Source organism: Typopeltis vanoorti, chromosome 20, assembly GCF_054136105.1.
Source record: "Typopeltis vanoorti isolate ZY-2024b chromosome 20, IOZ_Tvanoo_1.0, whole genome shotgun sequence".
NCBI lineage: Eukaryota > Metazoa > Arthropoda > Arachnida > Uropygi > Thelyphonidae > Typopeltis > Typopeltis vanoorti.
Window position 1 is genome coordinate 77874014 of NC_143568.1, and position 26956 is coordinate 77900969.

The 26956-nt window shown below is 36.1% G+C and overlaps 1 protein-coding gene across 6 annotated transcripts in view; it reads left to right on the plus strand.

The window, feature by feature from the left end:
- brm (ATP-dependent helicase brm) overlaps nucleotides 1-26956 on the plus strand; it is a 677861-nt gene that overhangs the window by 454300 nt on the left and 196605 nt on the right. For all 6 annotated transcript variants that reach the window (XM_090410652.1, XM_090410651.1, XM_090410655.1 and 3 more), the window contains 2 exons: nucleotides 2041-2271; nucleotides 15329-15406. In XM_090410652.1, the coding sequence (XP_090266778.1) occupies nucleotides 2041-2271; nucleotides 15329-15406 (309 nt within the window). The remainder of the gene's footprint in view (nucleotides 1-2040; nucleotides 2272-15328; nucleotides 15407-26956) is intronic.

The following is a 26956-nucleotide window of genomic DNA, read 5'->3' on the forward strand; positions in this document are numbered from 1 at the left end:
CCTGAGTAAATTGAATAACTGTTTTAATAGATATGTTATGAAGGTCAGCAATAACAAGACAAAGACAATGAAAATAGGCAGAAGCATTGAAAATGTCAACTGCATTGTGAATGGAGAACCTGTGGAAGAAGTAAAACATTTCAGCTACTTAGGCACAATTTTTAGTGAAGATGGTAAATTAAATATGGAAATAGACAACAGAATCAAAAAAGCTGGCATGGTAGGTAGTCAATTGAATAAATTCATATGGAATAAGAGAGAAATTAGTCAGAACACTAAATTAGTATACAAGACAGTTTTCAAACCAGTTTTAACTTATGGAACTGAGAGCTGGGTCAGAAGTAAAACATTTGACCAAAGACTAGAGACAGCAGATATGAGAGTCCTGAGAAAGATTAGGGACACAAACAGATGGCATCAATGGCAATAGCATATCAAAAACGAGGATATTAGAAATTCTTTGAACTTGTCAGCATCCAGGAATTCATTAGCAGAGGTGATCTCAGGTGATATGGTCACTTAAACAGAATGGGCGAGGAAAGATTACCAAAACAAGTGTTCTCTGCCAGGTTGGCAGGAAAATGACCCAGAGGAAGACCAAGATATAGGTGTATTGATAAAGTAAAAAAGTGCCTTAGAAGATAGAAATATAAGATCTGATAATGTTGGAGTCTTGACAAGTAACAGACTGATTTGGAGGAAAATTGTAGATAGGAAGTTAGTAATGATGTAAATTTTTCATGTAGTACTATCATATCCTGTACACCTTGAGGGTACATTGCAGGAATTTGATGATGATCATGGAACCTACAACATTTAAACCTGTTGATATTTAGTACAATTCTCTGTAAAATCTTTTATAAATCTCTGATACTTTGTAGGTTGCTTTGCCATAAAGACTAGAAATTTGATGCAATGGATGTACTTGGCTATATGACATAATTCAAGAAATTTAAAGACTAGAAGCCAAGAGTTACCAAAATAGAAAAAGTATTTATTGTTTGGATGCACAACTAGTTTTGTCTTCTCAGAAGACTTCATCGACTACATAACATGAAAGGGAAATATAAAAATATACATTACAAGAGAATAACTGCTATACATCTTGTGTATGCCAGATTTGGATAACTGGAGAGTGATGGTCAGATAGGTTATAGTTATGGGTAGTATTAAGATGGACCAGTTTATATACAAATACTTAAATACTGGAATCTCAATATAGAGTCCTTTGAACTGTAACCACTGTTCAGTTTTTATATGAAATCATATTTGAGCTCCTGAGATTCCAGTGGTTATGTTGAAATTCTTGAGAATTCCAGTATAAAAAAAACAACCCTAATATAAAATTTTATCACTTGTTCACTTCTTTACTAGTTTCATACACTTCCAGTGCTTTTGTACACAGAGAGTTTTTGTTAAATCTATCAGATAAATGAGAAGAGCCCTTTATCATATCAAATCTGGAACAGAATCAGTGGGTGAAAATTGGTTTAACAATAGATACTTGTTGGCATATACAATTAACTGGAATTTTTGCATTCCACAACATGATGTATTAAAGATTGGCATATCTAAGGTTTCTGTGAGTGATATTCATTCTTGATGAACAATGAACAGACTTGATATAAGATGATAACTTGGTTTTCATTGTTATGGGCTATGTATAGCAGTTCTGTTTACTTTTGTTAAAAAACCCATATTTGCTTGTATAATGTATTATGTGTTTATTTTATTTCATATATAATGTATTACTAAAGAATCCCTCATGCTCATGTTCTGAGATGCTGTTCTGTGTAAAAAACAAAACAACAAAAACTTGAATTTTTCAGTTTTTGCTATAGTTTTTACTATAGGGAATTTCCTTTTGTATAGCTTCAATGTTAAGGAGCAGAAGTTTCTGTAGTGTTTTCTGTAGCAAGAGATAACTATATATGTCACTCTGTGTATGTGTCATGTTGTTAACATACTTTGGGAATTATATACAATGATTGCTTGACTTATTAAAAATAATCCTTGATGCAGTCCATGTTTTTCATATAGGACTTACAAGCCCAGGACAGGGCCCACCGTATTGGTCAACAAAATGAAGTTCGTGTATTAAGACTGGTAACTGTAAATTCAGTAGAAGAAAGAATTTTGGCAGCTGCAAAATATAAACTAAATCTTGATGAGAAGGTCATACAGGCAGGAATGTTTGATCAGAAATCAACAGGAACAGAACGACGGCAATTTTTACAAGCAATTTTAGCACAAGATGAAATAGATGAGGAGGTAAGTGTTTAAATATATCTATTCTATATATATAGAAAGATAAGCCGAAATTTGAAACGTTTTTATGTCATGTTTTTTGTCTCTTCATTGTTTTGAAACATTCAACAATGTGTTTGCCTTCATGAGACAAACACATTGTTGTCTCATGTCTCGAGCCATCAGAATAGAAGGAGAACCAGCTTACCAGCCCGAAACTTGGGGGGGGGGGGGGGGGGGCAGAGCCCCCCCCCCCCCAGTGTGTGTGTGTGTGTGTGTGTGTGTGTGTGTGTGTGTGTGTGTGTGTGTGTGTGTGTGTGTGTGTGTGTGTGTGTGTGTGTGTGTGTGTGTGTGTGTTCCTGAGCTTCTACTCGGTTGTAATTGTATATTTAAAAAATAAATATTTAATGACTTAAACCGAGATAAAAATGAAGTTTTAATGAAAATGATACAACTAGTTTCAGCCATTTTACAGCCTTCTTCGGGTATCCACTAAAGGTAGAACACAGTAATAAAAATTGAAGTTTACAAAAAACTGAAAATTACAGGCAAAAAATGCAATACATAATTGACACAAAAACGTATATTTTTCAAGTTGTTCTATCTAACGCGCTTTTGTTTGTTGCATGCGAGCTTGCAAGTTCTCGTGAACGCCAGTATGGAACAACTGCAGCATGACTATCAGGGATGTTGAAACTCAAATTGCTGTTCAAATGTTCAGGATTTAGGAGGATTTCCCTAGACTCCACGATTTTCTTTTCAAACTCATCACTGCAACGGAAAATGTTTTTGGATCTATCCCAGCAAACTGAGTGACTCTTGAGATCATCATGAGGATTGTTTGAGAAAAGAACATGACTGGATAAGGGATGCATGTGATCTTTTATAGGAGATGTCTCTCTTATGCTCCTCAATACGAAGTTCAACAGATTTGTTAGTCTGTCCAAAATAAGGAATATTACAATCGCACCATAACTTGTAAACACCTGGATATTTCAGGTTGTGATGAATAGGCTTCGGATTGCTTATAAGAGAATGGACTTTAGGGAGTGTAGTGAAAAACGTCCTGATGTTGTATTTTTTAAGGACTTTAGCCAATTTATTGGAGACTGAACTAATGTAAGGTATTGAGATGCTACCTTTAAAATCAATAGTTTCTGTAGTACACTGCCTCGGAGGATCCAGAAGAAATTTCTTAATCGTTTTTTCAGAATATCGATTTTTCTTAAAGATAAGAGAAAGGTGATCAGGACGTTTTTCACTACACTCCCTAAAGTCCGTTCTCTTATAAGCCACCCGAAGCCTATTCATCACAACCTGAAATATCCAGGTGTTTACAAGTTATGGTGCGATTGTAATATTCCTTATTTTGGACAGACTAACAAATCTGTTGAACTTCGTATTGAGGAGCATAAGAGAGACATCTCCTATAAAAGATCACATGCATCTGCCCTATCCAGTCATGTTCTTTTCTCAAACAATCCTCATGATGATCTCAAGAGTCACTCAGTTTGCTGGGATAGATCCAAAAACATTTTCTGTTGCAGTGATGAGTTTGAAAGGAAAATCGTGGAGTCCAGGGAAATCCTCCTAAATCCTGAACATTTGAACAGCAATTTGAGTTAACATCCCTGATAGCCATGCTGCAGTTGTTCAGTGCTGGCATTCACAAGAACTTGCAAGCTCGCATGCAACAAACAATAGCACGTTAGATAGAACAACTTGAAAAATACAATGTTTTTGTGTCAATTATGTATTGCATTTTTTTCCTGTAATTCTCAGTTTTTGTAACTTCAATTTTTATTACTGTGTTCTACCTTTAGTGGATACCTGAAGAAGGCTGTAAAAAGGCTGAAACTAGTTGTATCATTTTCATTAAAACTTCATATTTTATCTCAGTTCAAGTCATTAAATATTTATTCTTTAAAATATATATATATATGTGTGTATGAAATGCCATGTTGATGATAATTTAATGGCTAGGTATTGAGATGGAGAAAAATTCATAAATTTATCCAGAAATGGTATAATTTATTTAAAAATACTTTATATCACCTAAATCTTCAGGTTGGCTGAGAGCACTGTTCACATTGCTAGTTTAAAAAAAAAAAGTGTCTGAAGAAATAAACTATCTATGCACATTGATGAAATTTGGTTGCACTAAAATTTATGTAATCTCAGTTTTTATTTTAATAATATTATATTTAATGGAAGTATTAGTTGCAAGACAAAATTAAATATCTATAAAACATAACCCAGAAATGGCTCATGTTCAGTTGTGGTAATAATTAATGGAAATTAGAAATGTACCAGTCTAATGATTTCATAAAAATCATATATGGAAACTGCAGTATTAAAAGTTATTCCCTTTCTTGGAAATGATATTTCCATACTTGAAGAAATGATGACTTGCCTTGACAAAGAAAAAACAAAAATGAATATGAAAATAGTTTTGTTTTCTGTAAGCTATTCATTATATTTTCCACATTTCATAAAATACTTAGTATGTCCATTCGAACTATAAAAATGTATTAAATCTAGTATCGCAAACATTTATTTGCTTAACATATCTTGATAATGTATATTTTGTGAATATATACCAAGGAATCTGCAAAACTATCCACTTAATAAAATAATATCAAGGTGAGTAATAAGCTTCTGAAGGATTTGCACCATGTTGGAATTAAGAAATAGTTTTTTCTGTTTAAAGCTTAAACTTTGAATGGGAAACTTTATTCATTCTGCAGGAACTATTCCATTAGACTGAAATCAGTTAATGAAATTGTCTAATTAATTGGCTCATTTGGTTAATTATCTGAATTTGATGCTTTTATATATACACTGGCATGTTATTATTTTGATTTAGTTGATTAACTTAGTAATGTAGTATTACTCAGTTAATCAACTGAGTTAATGAACAAATGACTCTGGACGATAAACAATAATTATTGTACTATTAACATTTTCTGCTTAATTTAATCTAATCTAATAATTTTATCTTACAGACATTACCAGCATTAAAAAAATTAATTAAAACATCACAATTATGGTACCTTTCTTTTTTATCAGCCCCCATTCACAAGAAGTTGCAAAACAAATAGTACACTAGTATTATTATGTGAACATAAAGGGCTGGAGGCTGTATTTATGAGGAAAAATAGTGTGAGGGTGGCTGTTCCAAAGAACTAAGACAGATGGAATGAAGCAGATAGATGGGCACTTAACCCACTAGGAAATTGAACTGTTTATATAGAAAATAAACTACTTTTCTTTTTTTTTTTGAGACATACTCTAAACAAGATCTATGATATAGTAGACCATAAAAATACAAAATAGTTTCATTGATGATACAGTTGACTCTCATTCAAGAAAACATTATTATCCATTCACTATAACAAACTTCTGAATAGTCCTCACAAAAGTGCTATAATCATAATGATATCCTTAAGGAAATTCACTGTCCATTATATAAGAAACTGTATATGTGGTCCCTTCACCCTAGAAATCAAAAGATATTTTGAAATGAAAATAATAGGTCATTCTCACTGTTGGTATAAGAAGCATTCCAACAAGGTAGGACATATAACATGTGGATAAACCTTTCAAGTCAAGTACTTTGCACCAGATAGATAACATTCATCATACAAGTTAAACTGTAATTTTTGTATTGTGTATCTTCCTCTTTCAAGATATAGATGTCTTTTTCTGCATCTTAGGGACTATATCTTCATTCTCTTCCTAGGTTGTCCTGTATTTCTTTTCCCTTCAGGTTTATATTTTATTACTTCCTTTGATAGTTTTCCCTATTTGATTTGTTGTACATGTTCTCTCTAATTTTTTTGGGGTTCTTTTATTTCATAATTTATTGTACATAATTATAATTTTTCCCTTGTTTCATCATTTTGTATTCTGTCCATTCTTGTACATTCTTTAACTGCTCTAAACAGTTTCATTTCAGCTGCTTGTATTCTGTTATGGGCAGTTGAAATGAAAACCAACTTTCTGAACTATACAATATTGTTGGTATTGCTATACCTTGATAAAATTTTCACTTAATTTCTCTTCTAGTTTTGCCTTTTGTTGTTTTTCTTATAGTACCATAGTTTACTTGAAAACAGCATAGCTTATCTACATCATTATCTATATCAAATGATATATCGCATTCTAAATATTGAAAATATGTTACTTGTTCTAGAGTTTGTTTTTCAATTACTGTTTTAGGTGATATATGGGATAATACCTATTCCCCCCCCCTATGTCTGCATATTAACAATAAATTAATACAATGGCTTTAGATTTCTCGAAATTTTGGCGTGGATAGACAATCATTCTGATTTAATTAAAATAATTTAACAATGTCTGTTTTAGCTCTCTTTGAACAATTTTACATGCTAAAACAACATCTGTGGACCTGCTGTGTCTTTTCACATGACCCCTGTATCTGTATCAGCACCATGCTGTGAATCCAGCCTTGTGAGACTGTAGATCTAAGATATAATGCGCAGTATTATGGGAAGGGCTAATACCCACTCTCCCACTAATGAGACCTTTGTGGTTTCATCAGTGGGAGCAAGACTCAGAAGTGATACTAAGATAACTGATAACTGATGTGGCTTGATGGATATCAGTCCCATGGACTCCGATCCCTTCATCGCTATGAAATAGTCTTATATTAAAGGTTAGCGAGCACCTGGCTCACCCTATTTAGGGCTGTATGGAGGCACCTGAACCGATGAGCAGAGCTGCTTTCGGGCGCTTATGTTTCCACCTATCGTGTTCGTCATAGTTAGATGACTCTTGAATGAGTTGATTGGGATGAACAGCTGCTTTTGCAAAATAAGCAGTGGCACTATTATGGAGAAACGTGGGAATATCTGGAATATCGGCATCACGATGTAAGAGAGCATTTCTGACAAACCACAGAGCGTTGAAAATCATACGGAGGCACTTGTTTTGAATAACTTGTAACTTTTTGATGTTGGTGGGTGAAGTGTGGCCCCCAGGCCGGCGATCCATAAGCTAACGATGGTCTGATAATTGTTTTGTAGATCCGTAGTTTGTTTTCAGTGCTGACTTGACTTCTTCGATTGAGGAGAGAATAGAGTTGCACAATTGCAGAGTTTGCTTTTTTGCATGCATAAACTATGTGAGAGTTAAAGTTTAAATGGTTATCAAGTTGAATGTCTAGATATTTGGTGCTAGATCTCCATGGGATGGCTGTGTTAAAAAGTTTAACTTCTCCAAAGTGAGATGCTTGTCTTCTTGTGAAGAAAATGGCAGTGCTTTTATCGGCATTTACAGATATTCTCCATTATCTGAACCAGTCCTCCAAATTTGTTGCTGCAGTTCATAAGCGCTGCGTAGCTATATTCAGCCTGAGAGATCTGCTAAGAATTGCCATATCATCCGCATAATTAGCTATAGTGGTTAGTGATGTGCTAGGAACATCAGAAACAAAGATGTTAAAAAACAGCGGTGAGAGCAGCGAGCCTTGAGGGACTCCAGCAGTAATTTTTTTCAGTGAGGATCGAATTCTGCGCAACTTGACCTGGATTTTACGGTCCTTTAGAAAGGAGTCAATAATTTTAGTAAGGTAAAGAGGGATGTTGGCTGAAATTAATTTATAGTGAGACCTTTGTACTACACCTTATCGAAAGCTTTTGCAACATCTAAAAAGATAGCTCCTGTGTGTTGTTTCCAGTTAAAGCCTGTAGTGATGAATTCAGTCAGTCTGTGAATTTGCTGTGTAGTGCTATGTCCGGTACGGAAACCAAATTGTTCTTTCAGAATTATGTTGTTTTTATTCACCTCCTCATTAAGTCGGTTGAGAATGACTCTTTCTGCGATTTTTCCCAGACAGGATAAAAGACTGATAAGTCTATAGCTCTGTGGAATTTGAGGTGCCTTACCAGGCTTGAGAATAAGGAATATATCAGCACTGCATTAATAATGGCTACTAAATGCATGACAGCTTTGTGTGGGAGGGCTTTAATTGTTTTGTTGGTAATTTCATCTGGACCAGGGCTTTTTTGTTTTTAAGCTTCCTAATGATTGAATAGACCTCTTTAGGTGGGACAAATATTTTCACGGCTACAAGGTTGCCGAAGCACGGAGCGTACTCGACAGTGTATTTTCTCTATGAAGACCAGATCCACATGCGCATAATTAGGACGGCACTGAAGTTGAAGAGCGTCAGCGAAAGCTTCTGCTTTTTCATTATCTCTGTAAACAAGACCTCTTTCTCCGTGAATGGGCTGGATGTTAGAGCGATCTGTATGGAGAGCTTTCGTCAATTTCCACAGAGAATTATCTTCAGTTTTGAGAGAACAGAGTTTTCTTTCCCATTGCTGGTTCCTGTGATCTTTTAATGCATAACGGACTAGGTTGGACGCTCTATTTAGTTCTCGACGGTCTTTAGGAGATAGCATGTTGTGATAGCGGCGTCTGAGTTTATTTTTGTTCCTGATCAGAGCACGGATTTCTTCAGGAAGTAAGTTTACTTGAGCTGGGGTGGAAATAGAACAAGCTGCGGATAAGCCAGAGTGTATTTTACATTCAAGATTGGTGACTGCCACGTCAATTTCTTCACAGGAGGAGATAGTAGGTACTGAGTTTATGATAGTGTTCATTTTAGCCTCCTTGAATTTTGCAAAGTTAGTGTGGGATTGGCTGGGAATGAGCTCAGGCTCCTCTCCTAAACTTGAAAGTACTGGATTGTGATCTGAGCTGAGTTCGTCAACCACTTGAAGTTGGAATTGATGAGAAATTTTGTTAAATATAGCAATATCCAAAACATCAGGTCTGCCAATTGCTCTGTAATGTGTTGGCTCGATTGGGCCTGCAATAACAATATTTCTCTTCAAGGCAAAATTGTAGAGGATCATTCCGTTGTTGTTAAAACTCTTGCTGTTCCATAAAGGATGCTTGGAATTGAGATCTCCTGCTACAATTATTGCTTCATTTGTATTTAGTAGGCTGAGAGAGATCAAAGGGGGAAGAGGTTTGGCAGGGGGGGTTGTATACAGAATAAATCTTTAAGCTGCCTGCATTGTTGGTATGAATTTCTATGCCTGTCTCCTCGAGGTTAGATGTATTAGTCTTCTTAATCTCATTATAGCAGATGTTTCTTCTGACAAAGATGGCAGTGCCTCCACCTCTGGCATTAAGTCTGTCATTTCTAAGTAACGAGTAGTTTCTGAGTTTGGGATTATCGCAGGGACATAGGTGAGTCTCATTAATGAGGAGAATATCAATTTGTAAATGATCTGTAAGTTCCTGTAATTCCAAAATTTTGTTGTTTAGACCATTTGCATTCCAGAATACTATCTGCATAGAATTTGACGTTGAAGCCGGATTAGTCATTAATCATGGAGAAGATCACTTGAGTATTCCTAAGGAATTTGTTGGTGTCGGCCTGGCTTGGATTTGTTTTGCTGAAGGCCATTAGCATCTCCCCTAGTGAGGCAGCGAGAATTGCTGAGGAGTTTTGACTGCTAGTTGCAGGGAGTACCTCGGTATTATGTGAGGAAACCACAGAACCATAAGATTTATCTGGTGTAACTTTTTGCGCTTTGATTTCAGGCACAGATCTCACGATCTTTTTCTGAGTGGGCTGGACTAACTCCTGTCTAGGCTTTTGAAGGTTGGATGGGTGGAGAGAACAACCCTTGTAATTGGCAGGATGTGGGCCACTGCAGTTCACACATTTAGCAGGTGTGGTCTTTGGCTTGACACAAGTGTGTGAGGGATGGTTGCCACCACACTTTACACACTTGTAATCTGCTCTGCATAACATTTGCGCATGCCCAAATATTTGGCAGCGATGGCATTGACCATCCGATGCCTTTCTTCTCAGTTGCTTGGTCTTGATGACCAAGTTGCAGACTATTCTAAGATCGTAAATTTCTCTCTGATCTTTACTGATCTCCACTAAGACCAGAGGCATGGGGCTTGTCTGCTCGATACATGCGAGAAATCTTGATCGGCTCCAAGCCTTGTGATCTGAGGTCAGTAGCAATCTCTTCTGATGTTATGTTTTCTATGAAACCTCTGATGACTACCTTAAGGTTTTTTTCACTTTTCAGTTGGTATGTATGATATGGGAATTTCTGATCATCCATAAGTCTGGTGAGCTGGCGGTAGTCCGTTGTTCCTTCGGGCTGTATGCGGACTCCATCAGCTGTGTTTTTGGCTGATGAGAACTTGATGTTATTGTTCTTCATCGTCTCTGCAAGCAACGACCATTTTTCCTTAGATCTCAAGATTACTGGTGGAATCCTCTCTTTGGGCTGTGTCAATATATCTGTCTCTGTTCTTGCACCAGATAGTGCTGATGTGTCCATTTGAGGTGCAAATTCAGGTTCTGCACCAAGAGACTCTTTCTTTCTCTTCTTTCTGCTAACCTCCTGGTAATCATTAGAATCTACATCAGTTGTTGTAGCGGAGGAAGTGACACTGTCATGTGTAAGGTTATGAGAAAGTTCGGAGGTTTGAGGGTCTTCTGTCTCGACCTCCATAATCTGATGGACTTCAACCTTTCCTGGCCATTTCGTGTGTAAAATGTTACCAATGTGCCGAAAAATAGCTACAAGTTCTTTGAAAGGGAGATCCTCATATGGTGAATCCATAATTAAATCTAGACTTGAAGTGGGGGCAGGACCTGCCTTGTCTCTTCAACCACCAAGTGCTGCACAGGGCGGGGAACAGGAGAGGGCCTGAAAAAAAAATTTTTTTTGAAGATGAAAATAAAAGTCTTACCTGCTCTGTTGATCGAGCACACTGTTGACGCTACAGGAGAAACATCAAACAATCACTATTTTAATGTTGAAAGGAACTGTGAACTTGTCATCAGTATTAAATCTCAAAAACTTTAATCACTGCTGTAATAACTATGAAAAGCGCTGAGAAACACGTCTGTACTGAACGAAACAAAAACCTACTCAACTGCCAAGATCACTCAAGTGATACTAAGGTTGAAGTAATGCGGAAGTCATATTTCCATATACAAGTAGCCAAAAGGTGTCACATTATTACTAAAATACTCTGGATTAGAGATAGATATTGAAAGTTGTTTTATACTATAAATTAAAGTTGCCAGGAAATTATATTCTTGGTTTCATCCTTTATCCAGGTATAAGCAAACAAAGCTTGCACATGAAGTCACTTCGTGACTGAGCTCCTTATAGTATAACTGAGTAAAAAAAACTTTCAATTGCCTTAATATCCCATAATACATAGCATTTTACATGTTTGTAAGGATATGTGCATTGCATTATAAGATACAAAGGTATTTGATATATCATTAGCCTTTACATATAAGTAGGCCAGTCGTGAAGTGATTTCATGCGCAAACTTTGTTTGCTTACACTCGAATAAAGGATGAAACCAAGAATATAATTTCTTGGAATCTTTAATTTAGGGTACAAGACATTGTATTATTCTCCTTATCCTTTTGATTATTTGCAAAGTGACTGCATTTATAACTCCTTTTGAGTAACCGGAACTCAGGATAGACTACAGAAGAAAGTTCACACTGAATTGAGAAAATTTTTGTATTTTCTGGAGTGTTTTTTTTTTTTTTTACATTTGCCCTCAGTATGAGTGCAGGAGCTGCCTTGAAGTGATAGCAGTTGTTAGCATTTACAAATGAATCACTGATTATCAATGACTAACATTGCACCTATAGCAGCATAATACCAAGCATTTTGTAAGTTATCTGCTTGTTATCATTTTCGTTTTATGTTTACAGAATGCTTCTTGTAAATCCATCAGCATCACTTTTTTTCACTGCCTGTTGATTCAAAAATATTTTAAGGATTTCACAGAATTCATCCCAAACTCCATTGCTTGTCTGCAAATTGGAAAACTTATCTATTACTGAAAGTTTAAAGTATTGTAAATGATTTCATAAGCAAATATATGATTATTCACTTCACTGATGACTATCCGTTTTTGAGAATATTCATGATTTTTTCTGTTTTCGATGGTTATTAATGTAGACTGGTACATGCTTTTCATATATAGTTCTTCAGCAGTAACATTGTTTGGTTGTTTTAAACACCATTGTTGTCATACTTGCTGTAAGTCTGATGTGATGTCTTTGTGCATCTGTTACACTTTCAGTTCACAGAAATTCAATTACTATATTTTCTTCTTGTTTGATAAAAGATATAGACCTAACTTACAGACCTTAAAATAACAATTTAAATGCAACAAAAACTTCAATATAAAGCTTTACAACAAATTTATCAGACTTTTTAATGCATATAAAACTTAATTATTACAATAAAATATCACTGTAGCATTTAAAAATATTTAACAAGCATGAAGAGAGCTCGGTCCCTAATACCATTATAATAAAAAGCTGAAAGTAAAAACTTAAATTCACTTGAATAGTAATGTACAGTAAAACCTCGAAGTTATGCGGTAGGTGGGACCAACAAAAAGCGTGTAAGTTAAGTCTAATTCGTAACTTGGGGTATAATGTTGCATGTAATTTATATATACAAACATACAATTGGGACCAAAGGTTTGCAAAAGCACCCATATTTTTTAAGAAATATAATCATAATTGTAGTTTTTCGTACATAAAAAAAAAGAAAGTTATTTCGATGTTGATGGTTTCATAAAATCTAATAGATTCGTCTGGCGGCATAATGCCTTTTTCTTGTCACGCAAAATTTCTTCATAGCAAGTTAATGATTTTTTTATTCCTTGTCTTGTGGCTACAATTCGTTCCTTGTTAAAATCTGTGTCCTCCAAAATCCTTCTTTGCTTGCTCACAAATTTTCATTCTGCCTTCAAAAACCTTAATAATGTTGAGTTTTGTTTCCAAAGTCAATGTTTTTCTTTTCTTGCTAGCTGTGGAAGAATCGGACTTGCTTCTTTTGGATGACATTATTATTTTTTATGCGATAAAATTTTTATCAAGAACATAACATTAAACAATCGCAAGGTTTGTAGACTATAAAAATCGTGTATGAATGGAGACCGTGCGAAACACGTCGGTGCTTGTTCACAGCACGTGCGACACTGGCAAATACGGCCGGTGCCTGAAAGATACGACTAGTGGTGAGGCGTGAAGCGGGACGGGAATGCGTACATATAAGAAACCGCGTAAGTCGGAGTATGACTGTATTTCCTTTTGGTATCTCTCGGATACCAAAAGGAAACCTGGAAGACCAGCCTTAAGGTGGGAAGACCCAATGATTAAGAAAGTTGGAAGAAAATGGATAAGAAAGACCCAAGACAGAAATAGCTAGACTCTTTACGACCTGCAGTCATGGAGAAATCCTCATTGAAATCACAGGTCCATCAAGGTAATCAAGTAATGTATTGTATATATATAAAACTAATTGCAGATATGTACAGTTCTCTTAATACAATTTTTCCTTATACTTTTTTTTTTAGAAAAAAGCCTTTATGCAACTCTAGTCTTTTTTTCAGTGGACTCTCTGTCTAGATTACACAGCATAATAAACAAGAATCTAACTTTGTGCCCATATTAAAAAATAAAGAACAGCCTAAGAAAGATAGTGAAGACAGAATGTAGCTCTTGTGTTGATGTTTCTTTAGAGATTTAAAAAAAAAAAAACTATGGTTCAGCATGTATACCTATTATGTTTCAGTGAAACTATTCCATAATAAAAACTATAGCATAGTAAATCTATAATGCCTGAAATCTAAGAGAGGATTTTGTCCTTGTAAGATTTCTTCCTGGTCTCTGATGAGAACCACCAGTTCAAAACAGCTGTCAGGTGCAACTTAATTAATAGTACTATTAAGAAGTAAATATATGGGCTCTTGGACAGAATCAAGGTCATGTAAGCAGTACAAACCAAGGCTACTATATGAAATTCAAGTTTTTTCTACACAAGACTAAATTGTGATCACTTCCAATTTCAAATCCTCTGTACATTCTAGTGTCCTACACCAGGAAGAGAGAACATCACTATCAACAATAACATAGTCAATGAGACTTTTCTTATTCCTTGCCCCTTCTCTCCATGTGAATTTGTGCACATTTTTATGTTGGAACATGTATTATTAATAACCAGTCCATGTCCTGAGCAGAAATCCAAAAAGGTATTTGCCATTATTATTAGCTTTCCTCTTTTCTCCAAATTTTCCCAAAATATTTTTGTATGTCTGACAATCATTTCCTACTCTGCTATTTAGATCCCCGACAAAGACCAATTTTTCATTGTGTCAGTTGCTTTCTCTAAAGCCTCAAAAAATTCCTCCACTTCTACCTTAGTAGACCCTTCTGTGCCATAGGCACAAATTGTCAGGTTCTCCATTCTGATATTTGCCCACATCACTCTATTTAAAATTGCCTGTCATTCAAGAAGATTAGCCTCATATTTAGTGTTGAATACTATGGCTACTCCTTCTTTTTCCTTGATTGTCATTGCCTGAATATAACATTTTGTATTTATTGCTCTGAAAGATCTCACCAGTTTTTGCCTTTTTTTTGTTTCATTCACTCCTATTATATCGATCTGGTACTTATCCAATTCCTCAGCTAGCTTCATTTCTTTGCCATTCAGGCTCCTTATGTTGATAGTACCGATCTTGAACTCTGGTGATATTGAGTTGGGGTGTGTTTTAGGGTTTGTTCCAGTAGCTGACAGTTTGCTGTTTTCCCTGGTTCCCTGGCGAAAACAACAGTGGCCTTGTTTAACCAGGTGATTCTCCAGTCGGCATTAAATTCTGTCATGTTGTACCATCATTTAATATTATGGTTTGAGCCAATAAGAATACAATTTGGTTGGCTTAATCCCAAATTGCCAGCCCATCGTTGTTCATTCAGTATCCAGGTAGATACCTAACAGGGTGCACCACGAGAAGGTGAAGATTGGACATTAGGTCAGAATCCCTGGTCAGTTCTCACCATTCGCTTAAAGGCTATGTGGAAGTCTCCTCTCAGATATATATTAATTATATAATTATACAGACAAGAAATATGTGTGTGCTATTTTTAATACATCTGTATTCAAACAGTGAATGAGGTAAGGATTAAATATTTCTTTTCTCTAGAGACCAAACATTGTATCTTTTTTTTTTTTTTATTTCACTTTAGGAGGAAAATGAAGTCCCAGATGATGAAACAATTAATCAGATGATTGCAAGAAATGAGGAAGAATTTGAACTATTTCAGGTGAGATGTGTGTTTGTGTGTGTGTGATGAAAAGAAAAGTCTGAATTCACATGTCCATGGAATATTTAAAAATGGACAGTATTCAAAACTGGCTAACAAAAGGGGGGATATCTTTATGGAAATAAAGTGTGATGGGTAAGTATATTCAAAAACAGCAGACAGGATAGAAAGCTGGAGTATTGGTTATGAATGTACACTCATGTTCATAGAAACCATATCACCTTAATTACTAAATACTAAATGGTCATTTTCATTGGTTTATCATTAGACATTTCATTGTATTGCATCATCTATCATTCCCGTGGGTTTTTGTATAATGTAATAGTTGCTGCTATTGCATCAGAATTGTTTATGCTATAGACAGCAATGGCTAGTTAAGTTCAGTTAACACCTCACAGAAAAAGTGATTTAAGCTTTGAATAGAGAAAGTTATTCTTCTCATGAAATAGCTAAAAGGGTGTCCTATAGTCAGTCTACTGTGTGATGGCTGCTGTCAAAAGTGAAGGAAACCAGATCTGCTGAAAGGAAGAAAGGTACTGTCTATACCATGTCAAGATTGAGTTCTAAAGCAGCTCTATCTGAAATACCATGTGTTGTCCAGAGAACTGAAACAGGACTAGGAAGAACAAACGAAAGTTGTGACAAGCTCTGTAACTGTCAGGAGAAGACTCATTTGACAGGGACTGATAGCCAGCCACCCTAAAAAAAAAAAACCTTAACCAAAAAAAAAAAGAAGAGATTCTGGCTTCAGTTAAATTGGTGCAAAGAGCATACCAAACTGACCCTGGCAGGGTGACAACAGCGAACAGATATTTCAAAGACAATCAGGAGAAAAATTCAATCATGACTGTCTGGTGTCAACAGTCAAATTCTCAACCAGTCAGATGATCTGGGGCTGCATGTCATAACGTGGTGTTGGCCGCTTGCATTTCAGAAAAGGTTCAGTGAATGCACAAGTGTACAAGAAACTTTGAAAAGAAGAATCGCTACCTACTGTCAGAGACTGCTTTACCGTAATGACAAATTGCATCTTTCAGGATGATTCTGTCCCTTGTCATAGGCTAAAAAGCATAAGTAATGCTATTATAACCCTAAAATATACCATTTGAATAGAACTTAGTACTTAAAAAAAGCTTTAATTTTTGTTGCAGGTTAATAAGTGGCTCAATGAACATTTGATTCAGTGGGTACCGTGGCTGGGAAACAGACCAGATAAAAGAAAGGATGGAATGAAATTGTCACTTCTTGTAAAAGTGTCTTGTGACATACTGACAAGCACATCTAAACTAATATCAGTGATCAACAACAAGTTCAAAGACACGTGTTCCCAATTGCACATACGTGCTCAACCAGACCTAACATTTGCCCAGAGGGAACAAGGATGCCATCTTCGAAGACAACTTGAATAAAAATGCCAAAATATAGATAACAGTTGGATCAGCAACTACAAACAAGTTAAATTAGTGCAAAAATCAAGTGATGTCACTAGTAGCCACCATGGAGACAAGTATGCAGGCACTGCATAGAAAATGTTCAAGATCCTTGCAGTCAAATATATGCCCCACAGAACTTTGCATATCCACTTCACCAACATTCGTAGCCTAACTTGAACCTGAATAGTGTCCAGTATACCATCTTCAGTATACCAAACCCACCTACTCTGGCAGAAAATCAAATCCCCCCCACCACCACCACCACTATTCATTTCACCTTCCAAAGTACACTCTTTTAACTCCTTTTAACCCAAGGGTGGCATCTGTGCATGCATACATACATACTCTGATATACCTTGTCAAAGAGCACTAAACCTAGATTGCACAACTTTGACCTTCTTTGGTTGAAAATATTCCTTCCCCACTCGGTCAAATTCATTTGCTGTCTCTATTGCTCCCCTAATGCAACCAACCACTCTGAGCTCTTAGTTTCCTCTCCTTAAAAATTGATTTTCCCCATTCCCACTTTTTCAAAAGTGAAATCATCCTCCTAGGAGATTTTAATATCCACAACACCGATTTTCCTCCTCCAGCTGTACAGATCTTGCAGGCAGAGATGCTGAAACATTTCTCATCACTAACAACCTTATACAGCTTGTTCAGATGCCAACCAGAATACCTGATAACCCAAACCACTCCCCCAAACACCCTAGATCTCTTCCTCACCAACGACCCTTCCAAATACACAGTGAATGTAGTGGGCCCCCTAGGTAATTCTGACCACAATCTAGTGCTCATCTCCTCCCTCATGCAACAACATTTACATAACCACTCCTATACAAGAGTAGTTTGGCATCATAACAGTGCCAAGTGGGACAGCCTCTGCAACTTCTATGCCTCATTTCCATGGTGGGACTATTGCTTTCAGCCTTCCAAACCAAACATATGCACTGAACTTAACACCAAAGTAATCCTCACCAGCGTGGAAACATACATTTCCCCACACTACTCTGAACTGCCATTCCCTAACTCAACCCTAGTTCTCCAAAATATGCACGAAGGCTGCACGAATGAAAAACCAAACATACCATAACTGACTCAAATCGAGAACTCCATCCTCCTTTAGAGCTTATACTCAAGCCCAAAATAGATGCAAAAACACAATCAGTGCTTCCAAAACAGAGTTCGAAAGAGCAAAAAACAGGAAACTAGCAGCCGAGCCTTTTGGTCTTTCTCCAAAGCAATTGGTCATAACTTCTTTCCAACACTATTCACCCATATCATACCCAGATGGCTCTATTGCATCATCACCCACAGAAAAATCCAATCTCCTAGTCTCATACTTTGCTTCCAATGCATGCATAACTGACAATGGTAAATTCTCCCAACCATTCCAGATGCCAAACATACAATGCCCCCTATATCCTTTTGCCAGAAAGAGACCAGAAAACTGCTGTCCAAATTGGACACAAAAAAGTCTCCTGGCTCTGATGGCATTCCTCCAATTGTCCCGAAAGTTTGTGCGCTATATATATACTCTTACTGCATTGGTATCTATCTCACATTGGCCTATTATTCAACCCATTCCCAAGAAGGGCAACAAGTCACTTCCGTCCAACTAACGCCCTATCTTGCTCACTTCAGTATAAAGTAATGGAAAAAATCATTGATTCCCAACTCCTACAACTACTTGGAGGCACCCACCTAATAAATGACTGCCAGTATGGATTCTGTCACTGCTGATCGACAGGAGATCTTTTCACATATGTGAAAAGATCTCCTGTCTGTCAGGTCTGGCACAAAGGCTTAGTAAGCAAACTCATTTTGTCTGTTTCAGGACTTCTATAGTTGGATAGCTTTCTGTCTGGATGCACACTATGTGTGGTGGTGGATGGTTCCTTATCCTCTCACCATTCAACTAATGCTGGGGTCCCACAAGGTTCTGTCCTCTCACTTACCATCTTCCTGCTATATATCAATGACCTACTTCAGTTGACCTCCAACCTAATACACAGTTTTGCAGATGATAGCACATGCACTCCTCCCTTTCATTTGATAAACCTTACTCTACACAACTCACCTCAACTACAAAACATCAACCACCACCGCTCTCAATTCTGATCTCCAAGCCATCCTCCAATAGGGTTTAGATAACCTCGTCAATTTCATTGCTAATAAAACCTAGTTCTGTCTTATTTCTCATAAAAAAAAATTAACCATATTTCCCAGTATTATTTTTGATAACACCTAAATTTTCAGACAATTTGAGATTTCGCTTCTTGGAATTACCCAGACATCAAGCCTATCCTGACACGAACACATCACAACCATGGCATCCTCAGCATCTAAAAAAATTAGGATTTCTCTTTTGCTCAAGACATTACTTCACCCCTAAACAGCTGTAAACATTATACAAATCACAAATCCACCCAGCTATTGGCTACTGCTCTCACATATGGGGTGGGGCCCCCTAAAAGCTCTCTCAAAATGCTTGACTCAATACAGTGGAGAGTAATTCGACTTATTAATGATCCAACTCCATCCCACCCCCCACTTTCGTACAGGCATTTGGTTTCCGCAATATGTGTATTCTACAAATATTTCCATGGGAAATGTTCATCTAAAATAGCATCAATAATTCCTCCACTTAGTGCTAAGCTTATTGGAACATGTGCAGCTGCTGCTCAACATCCCTTCACAGTGCACCTTGAAACCCACAGAACAACTTTGTTTTCCCTCTTCCTTCATCCCTGCAACTGCTGTATCATGGAACAATCTTCTCCCGATGTATTTCCCAAGGAATACAATATGCAGACATTTTAAATCAAATGTAAACAAGTTCCTCCTTTCCGATCCCACTACTCATATATGGTACTAATGTACTATAGGCTGATCAACCAACCTCTCATGCATGGACTCAACATAAAAAAACATTGAGAATTTGTCGTACCAAATGGAGACTGAAATACACAAGAAAAGCCAAGAAGCCATTATGAGGGTATGGAACTATGAATTGACAATTGCAATCCATCAGGAAATTGATTTTATTGATGCCAGAAGGAAGACTCATGAAGTACTAAACAGCAAAAAGTGAATTTTTAGTTTTGATGTTAGTAAAACTGTGTAGTTGAATTAAATTTTTTTATCAGTATTTGGTTTTCCAGTTAAAATATCGTTATCCACTTTATTTTGAAATATTTGTCACAATTATTATGTCACATTACGTGACACCTCCAGGAAGTCTAAAGACTCATCAAGGGAGGACACTTATTCTACATCTCTCTCTGTCTCCTCCACTCAAATCCACCAACTACTGCCTGCCACCACCACTAGTATTTCCACAACCAATCACAAACATCCATGCCTGTGGTGGGATTCGAACCCGCAGCTTTTTTGGCTGGAAAGTGGATATGCTAACCGCTCAGTCAATCAGGCCAGCAATATAAAAATTTTATATTACCTTCTTCATTATTTGTGACAATTATTGTGTTGTTATCCCTTTTTAAAATAGACATTCAAATTTAATTACCAAAAAACATGGTTATAGCAATTGATGCTGTTTCTATGAACATGAGTGTAGATGTATTAAATCCAACCAGAGTAGATACCCCAAAATGATAAGGATAGTAGAATGAGCAATACAGGCACTGGATTGAAAGCTCTTTGGCATGAGGTAGAGGTTAACTAGACAAAATGCTGCTGTAGGTCAGAGAACTGCAAGTTGCATAGAACAGATAAACCTTGTGTTTATCATCATGAATAATTACAATTATTGAAATATAAACTGGAGAAAACTGGAACAGCATCAGAAAATCTGTATATAAATGAAGCAGCTGTTTTACCTTCATTTGGAGAGGGTGATCATGCAGTTTTATTTGGCACAACCAGTACAGTAACGCAGGTATGAAGTGCCTGTGGCAAGTGTCTAACTTGCATCCCCCCCCAACCCAAAAATGACAAAAATTTTGAAAAATTTAAATGTAACAGGTTAAATTTTACTAAATGCAATATGTTAAATACTTACTATTAACCCCATCAAAATCAGTTGCAGTGTGTTGCAGAATTTGTGTGTCTAAAGCAGCGTATTGCCGAAATTTAAAAATGCAATATAAAATAGTGGACTTTTATATCTATTTATTTTTATTTTTTTATGTTTTGTGCCCCAAACCTAGTTGCACCCGTGGCAGGCGCCTCTTTCGCCACACCCCAGTTATGGCACTGGGCACAACATGTCCGAATTTGGGAAAACATTTTAACATTAGTTGAAATGGATAGATGAAATGAAAGAATGAAATGCATGTGCAGCCGTTTTAAACAAAAGATGTATAAGAAGATGTGGAAAAATATTGTGAGAATAAGAGTGAAAGGAGTTATGGAATATATAAAGCACAGGCCAGAGAAGTAATGAGTATTATGCAGAAAGCTGAATCAGGGTGTGAGAAGAAATTGGCTATGCAGGCTACAGGCAATCCAAAAGAATTTTATTGTTATGCTGCAAGCAAAGGAAAGGATGATTGTGAAGAATAACTTTACTGAATGCAGATGGTACTCTAGTGTCAGAAGCTAATGTGATTGTTCAGCTAATGAGTGCTCACTTTGCTAACATACATCAACCAGGTGTATGTAACATGATGTTGCTACTGCAACATTGGATGAAGAATTATCGGGGCATGAAAATGAGGTTGAAGAGCTTTTACATAACCTGAATAAGAATTTATCAATAGGGACAGATGGAATATCAGCACTTTTGCTAAAGGAATGTTCAACCAAATTGACTAGACAAGCTTACATGTTTATATAATTTGAGTCTTAGGAATGAAAGAAATGTTGAAAGTTCAGTTATGCAAGGATGGTGCAAAAACTGATGTGTCTGTCTACCAACCTGTCAGTATCTCTCATGTGGTAGTGAGGATTTTAGAGATGTTAGTAAGAACTCGCATACAGAAATTAGTATACAAGCTATACGCTACAAAGAGTAGCATAGGTTTACTAAAGGAAGGTTGTATTTTAGTAATTTGCTCATCTTTTATAACAATGTTACGGCCAAATTGAATAAAAGGAATTGATACACTATCATAATGTCTGATTTTGCTAAGGCATTGACAGCAGGATACCACACGAAAGGCTGTTGCATAAACTGGAGAATATAGGATTGGAATATAAACTCTCGACTTGGATCAGTGGATGGTTGACAGACAATCAAAAAGTGGTATATGGGTGTGAATCTGCTAAGTGTAAGGTGACCATGGTATATATATACCTGAGGGTTCAGTCCTTGGACCATTGTTGTTCAGTCTATACTTTAATGACATTAGGAAGTGTCTAACAGAAAATGTGCAATTGTTCACCAATAATGCAAAGATGGGCAGTGCAATCAGGAATGTTCAGGGATCCTACTGATTGCCCTGCACTTACAAAATGATTTGAATAAGCTGGAAATCTGGGCAAATGAAATGGCTGTCAGTTTAATGTTAATAAGTGTAAAGTTATACACTTTCACATGACAAGATTTCGAGCAGCATTTTTGGCCGAGTGGTTAGTGTATCCGCTCTCCAGCCAAAAAGCTGTGGGTTCAAATCACACTGTAGGTATGGATGTTTGCGATTATCTGTGAAAATACTGGTGGTGGAGGGCAGTAGATGACATTGGTGTAGTTGGTGGATTGAGTGGTGAAGATGGAGAGTTGTAGAGTAGGTGTCCTCCCTCATTGAGTCTTTGAACTGCTTGGAGGTGTCACGTAATAATAAATTAAAATAATAATGATAATAGCAGGGTTATGCAAGAAACTGATGAGGCTAGGGATCTTGATGTAATGGTGGATAGAAATTTGAAGTTCTAAGGTCACATAACAAAAGTTGCAAATAAAACTCAGAAGGTAATTGAGTTGTTGAAGCAAACCTTGACATGTAAAGATAAGGGAGTCATTTTACCTCTTTATAAAGCCTTGATAAGATTACACCTGAATTATTGTGTTCATATTTGTTCTCCCAGGTTCTAAGGTGTGGAAAGGGTGCAGAGAAAAATTGCAGTTATAAATAAAAAAGCTGTGGAAAGGGTGCAGAGAAGAGTTACAAAGATCATATCTAGATTATGAGATTTAAATTATGAGGACAGATTGCAAGTATATGGATTTCAGACTCTGGTTAGCAGTGGTCTATAAACTTCTGAATGGGTGTTACAGGATATCATCTGATGAAATTTTTTGTCAAATGGAAGGTGGGGAGAGAACATGGGGACATCCATGGAAGTCAAGCTTGTGCAAAGTTAAGAAAGGGGTAAAAGCTAGGTTTTTTTCCTCTCACAGAGCAGTGAGTGAGTGAAATAGTTTGCCTTTATGTAGTGAGTGCATCTAGTGTGAATGAATTTAAGGATAGGTATGACATCTGGTTTGGGTGATTTATAGCCTCTCTCGATGAGTCCTTGTCTCCCTGGAGTTCTCAGATAATAATTATTATTATTTTTATTATATCCTTTTTTGGGAGTGAGAGTGGATATAATGTTGAATTACAAGTCAGTGATTGTTAAATTCCTTCCTGAAGCTGACTTCATCCCTAAATTTAGGAAAGTAAATTGTATGGAAGTTAAATGATGAACAAGACTATGAAGCAAAAGCTGGATAAAAGAAAATGTTGTGGATCCAATACAAGGACAAAGGTGACCACACCAGATGCAGTATAAAAAGCTGGCTAGGAAAGTGACAGCAATGATAAAATTAGATTATAAAAAAAGCAGTTAGCCCTTGTGGGCAAAGGAAAATTAAAAAGAATTTTATTGCTGTGTGGCAACTAATAGAAAATATGACTTCAGCAGAATAACTTTGGTATATCTGAGAGGTTGGAAAGTGTCAGATGATTCAGAAATAGCTGAGTTGTTAGGAGATCACTTTAGTAATATATATATATATACACATCTCAGGTAGACTCATTAGAGAGAAATTACACTAGTTGCATGTAAAACACTATCTGAGTGTTTGATATGCAACTAGATGAAAGGATAGAGATGGATGAGGTGGAGGTATTAAAGACTGCAAAAGCCTGATGGGAGCACAATGGTGGAACTGGATACAGTATCAAAAGAAGCTGAAGGAATGTATAAAAAAAGAATCAGCAGTGCCTCTGACTTGGTCTTATATAAGAGATCACAATTGATCATACTATCTGTAGGACAGTAGTTTTGTAGCATTCTACTCATATATGTATGTACAAGGACTAGGATTGGCTGAATTTATTTTGATAATTTTATTAATGCCTATTGATCTTATAACAGTTTTTAAAAATAGTAAATACAATGTTCTTACCGTAATCTCTGTTTTTTTAAAAAAAGCTAATTATAATACTTTTTCAAAGTTAAAATTGATCACAAGTAGTAGTAGTAGTATAATTATTCAGTGATCCAACTGAGATGTGTTCAGATATGCTTACATAGTCACCCATTTACAAATCATCTGATACTTAGTGCATGGACACTTGCTCATAAATTATGGTTGTTTAATCTATGAATATAATATGAGGTAGTACATACCAACTAGCTAGCTTTAAAAATATATACTATTCTGTGCTGGTACAGTATTAATACATGGAATAATTCCATAAAACAAAATAAAAGAATATGATATTATTAATGTGCTCAGTCAGATATACTATCATGTTTTTTACTTTTTTGCAACAAGAGCATTCAGACTTGGAAGGATATTACTGAAGTAAACACAGTATGCTACTGCCAACTTCATATTACAAGATTGGTATTTTTCATTGCATAAATGTGATGAAGATTTTCAATTATATTTTATTTCTAAAATTAGCATTGTGAACTGTCTTAATGATACAGAAAATCTCAAATGCAATTCTGATTTCAAGTAATATATATAGATACGAGGGTGGTCTGAAAAGTTCTCGGCCTAACAATGATAAAACAAATTTATAATTTCAAAATTATTTTTATTTTTCAACATAATCTCCCTTAGTCTTAAGGTATGCCATTATTCGGGAATATGCCAAATCTGGAGAATAGGGTGGATGCTCCAACGATTCATAGTGCAGATCCCTTAATTTTCACATTGCCATACTTAGCAAGTGAACTAAAGCTTTATATGGAACTATAAGGCAGGTGATTATAGTACTATGAAGGTGGTTTAAAGTGGTTTATATAGAAACTTTAATGCAGCAGATTAGAAGTTCGAAGCTGAGATCAAATCTCTGTCAACCACTTCTACAGCTCGAATTTCTACCACATATTTCATGGGAAGCAAAGGACTTGTGGGAAATTATCTGAATGTATCCAGAATTAAAAGAACAGATCACATTGTGATTTAAATTGGTTCAATTATACTTTAAAGTAAGATCAGCAGAAAATGAAAATCTTGTTCTTTATACTGTTAAAAGTAGTATAAAGAACAACAAGGAGAATGACATACATGGTGATGGAGTAAGAAGGTAGCTGAACAGGTTAAAATCTGTGAGAATTCTTTTGGTATGAGGAAAGTAAAAAAAAATAATATTGACATTAATATGATCTTGTTATCATATGCACCAGAAATAACCGAATTATTAAATATTCGCATTAGTAAGGTATGCATTCCTGCCACTCATATTAGTTTTCTGAATACTGAGACAGAACTAACAAAATTATAGAGAGTGGATGATTTGGAATTTAGATATTTGCCAGAATCTTATGCAAACAGAGTTATGGAATTGGGATATCAGCATAATATGAGCACAATTTCTAAAAAGTGGAAGGAGGGCAAGATAATTCATTGTACGAGGATGATGCTAGGATGGATAGAGCCAATTATACACCAGTCAGTATATATCTGAATTATCACCTCTACAGGTGATAATTCAGTATATTTCAATTAAGTTATTAGGCAGTCTGGTTAGAATCTGCATCTAGAAGTGAATAGATATTGCTTTGATCTTCTTTAGAGAATAGCACAACTCTCTTGAAGAATGTGTCTTGCTTTAGTAATTTGTTCATGTAGAAGACTAACAGCAGAGATGGATATGGATTAGGAGAATAGAATGTCATGATACCCCTGGACTTTATCCAAGGTATTTGATAGGATTTGACAAGTGTTTATTTACAGACTTGAAAGGAATGAGTATGCAAAATAGGCTTGTAATATGGATAGGAGAGAGTGACTGACGGGCATTAGAAAGGCAAGGTATGGAGTAGGTGAGTATAAATTAAGAATTGGAAGAATATTGTGCAGAAAGAAAAGAATGGCTAAAAATTGTTTTGCAAGCTAAATCTCATAAAGACTTGTACAGCTAGAAGAAGAAGAAGGGCATGCCCAATTAAACAAGGCCCTCCCTGCCAATTTCACCAGGGGATTCTGGGTAAAAAGTGAAAAGTCAGCTACTGGAACAGGCTCCAGCTTAACATCTAGAAGAATAAAATCAAAACAGAACTGAAGATAGGAACCATCAATATAAGGAGTATTAATGGAAAGGAAATTGAACTTGCAAAATAATTTGAAAATCACATTCATAATTGGCATTACTGAGACAAAGACAAAAACAGGTGAGATCTCACTAAATAATAAGCATAGGATGTTATTTTTAGGCAATAACGATCAAGCAAGGAAAGGAGTAGCATTAGCATTCAACACCAAGCATATAGGTAAACTTCTTGATTGGAAGGCAGTTTCAAGTAGAGTGATTTTGGCACACTTCAAAATGAGGACATGGGCATTGAAACTTACTTGTACCTATGGTCCCACGGAAGATTCTTCTAAGGAAGAAGTGGAAGAATTTTTCGATTCTTTAGAACAATAACTAACATAAAGAAAACGGAAAAGCTGTCCTTGTTGGAGATCTAAACAGAGTAGGAAATGAATCCCATCAGCCATATAGGAATGTTTTGGGAAAATTTGGAGAAAAGAGCAAGGCTAATAATAATGTTAAGTATCTGCTGGATTTTTGCTCAGCATTTGGTCTAGTCATTACTAGCACCATATTATTATTATTATTATTATTATTATGTGACCCCTCCAGGGTGTCCAAAGACTGGCACACTCGCCCTCGATGAGGGAGAGTATGCCAACAGCATTGGATGATTGATCTCCTTCCAACTACTAACCTCACTCAAACTTGCTTAACTTTTTGCTGATTCAATAGTA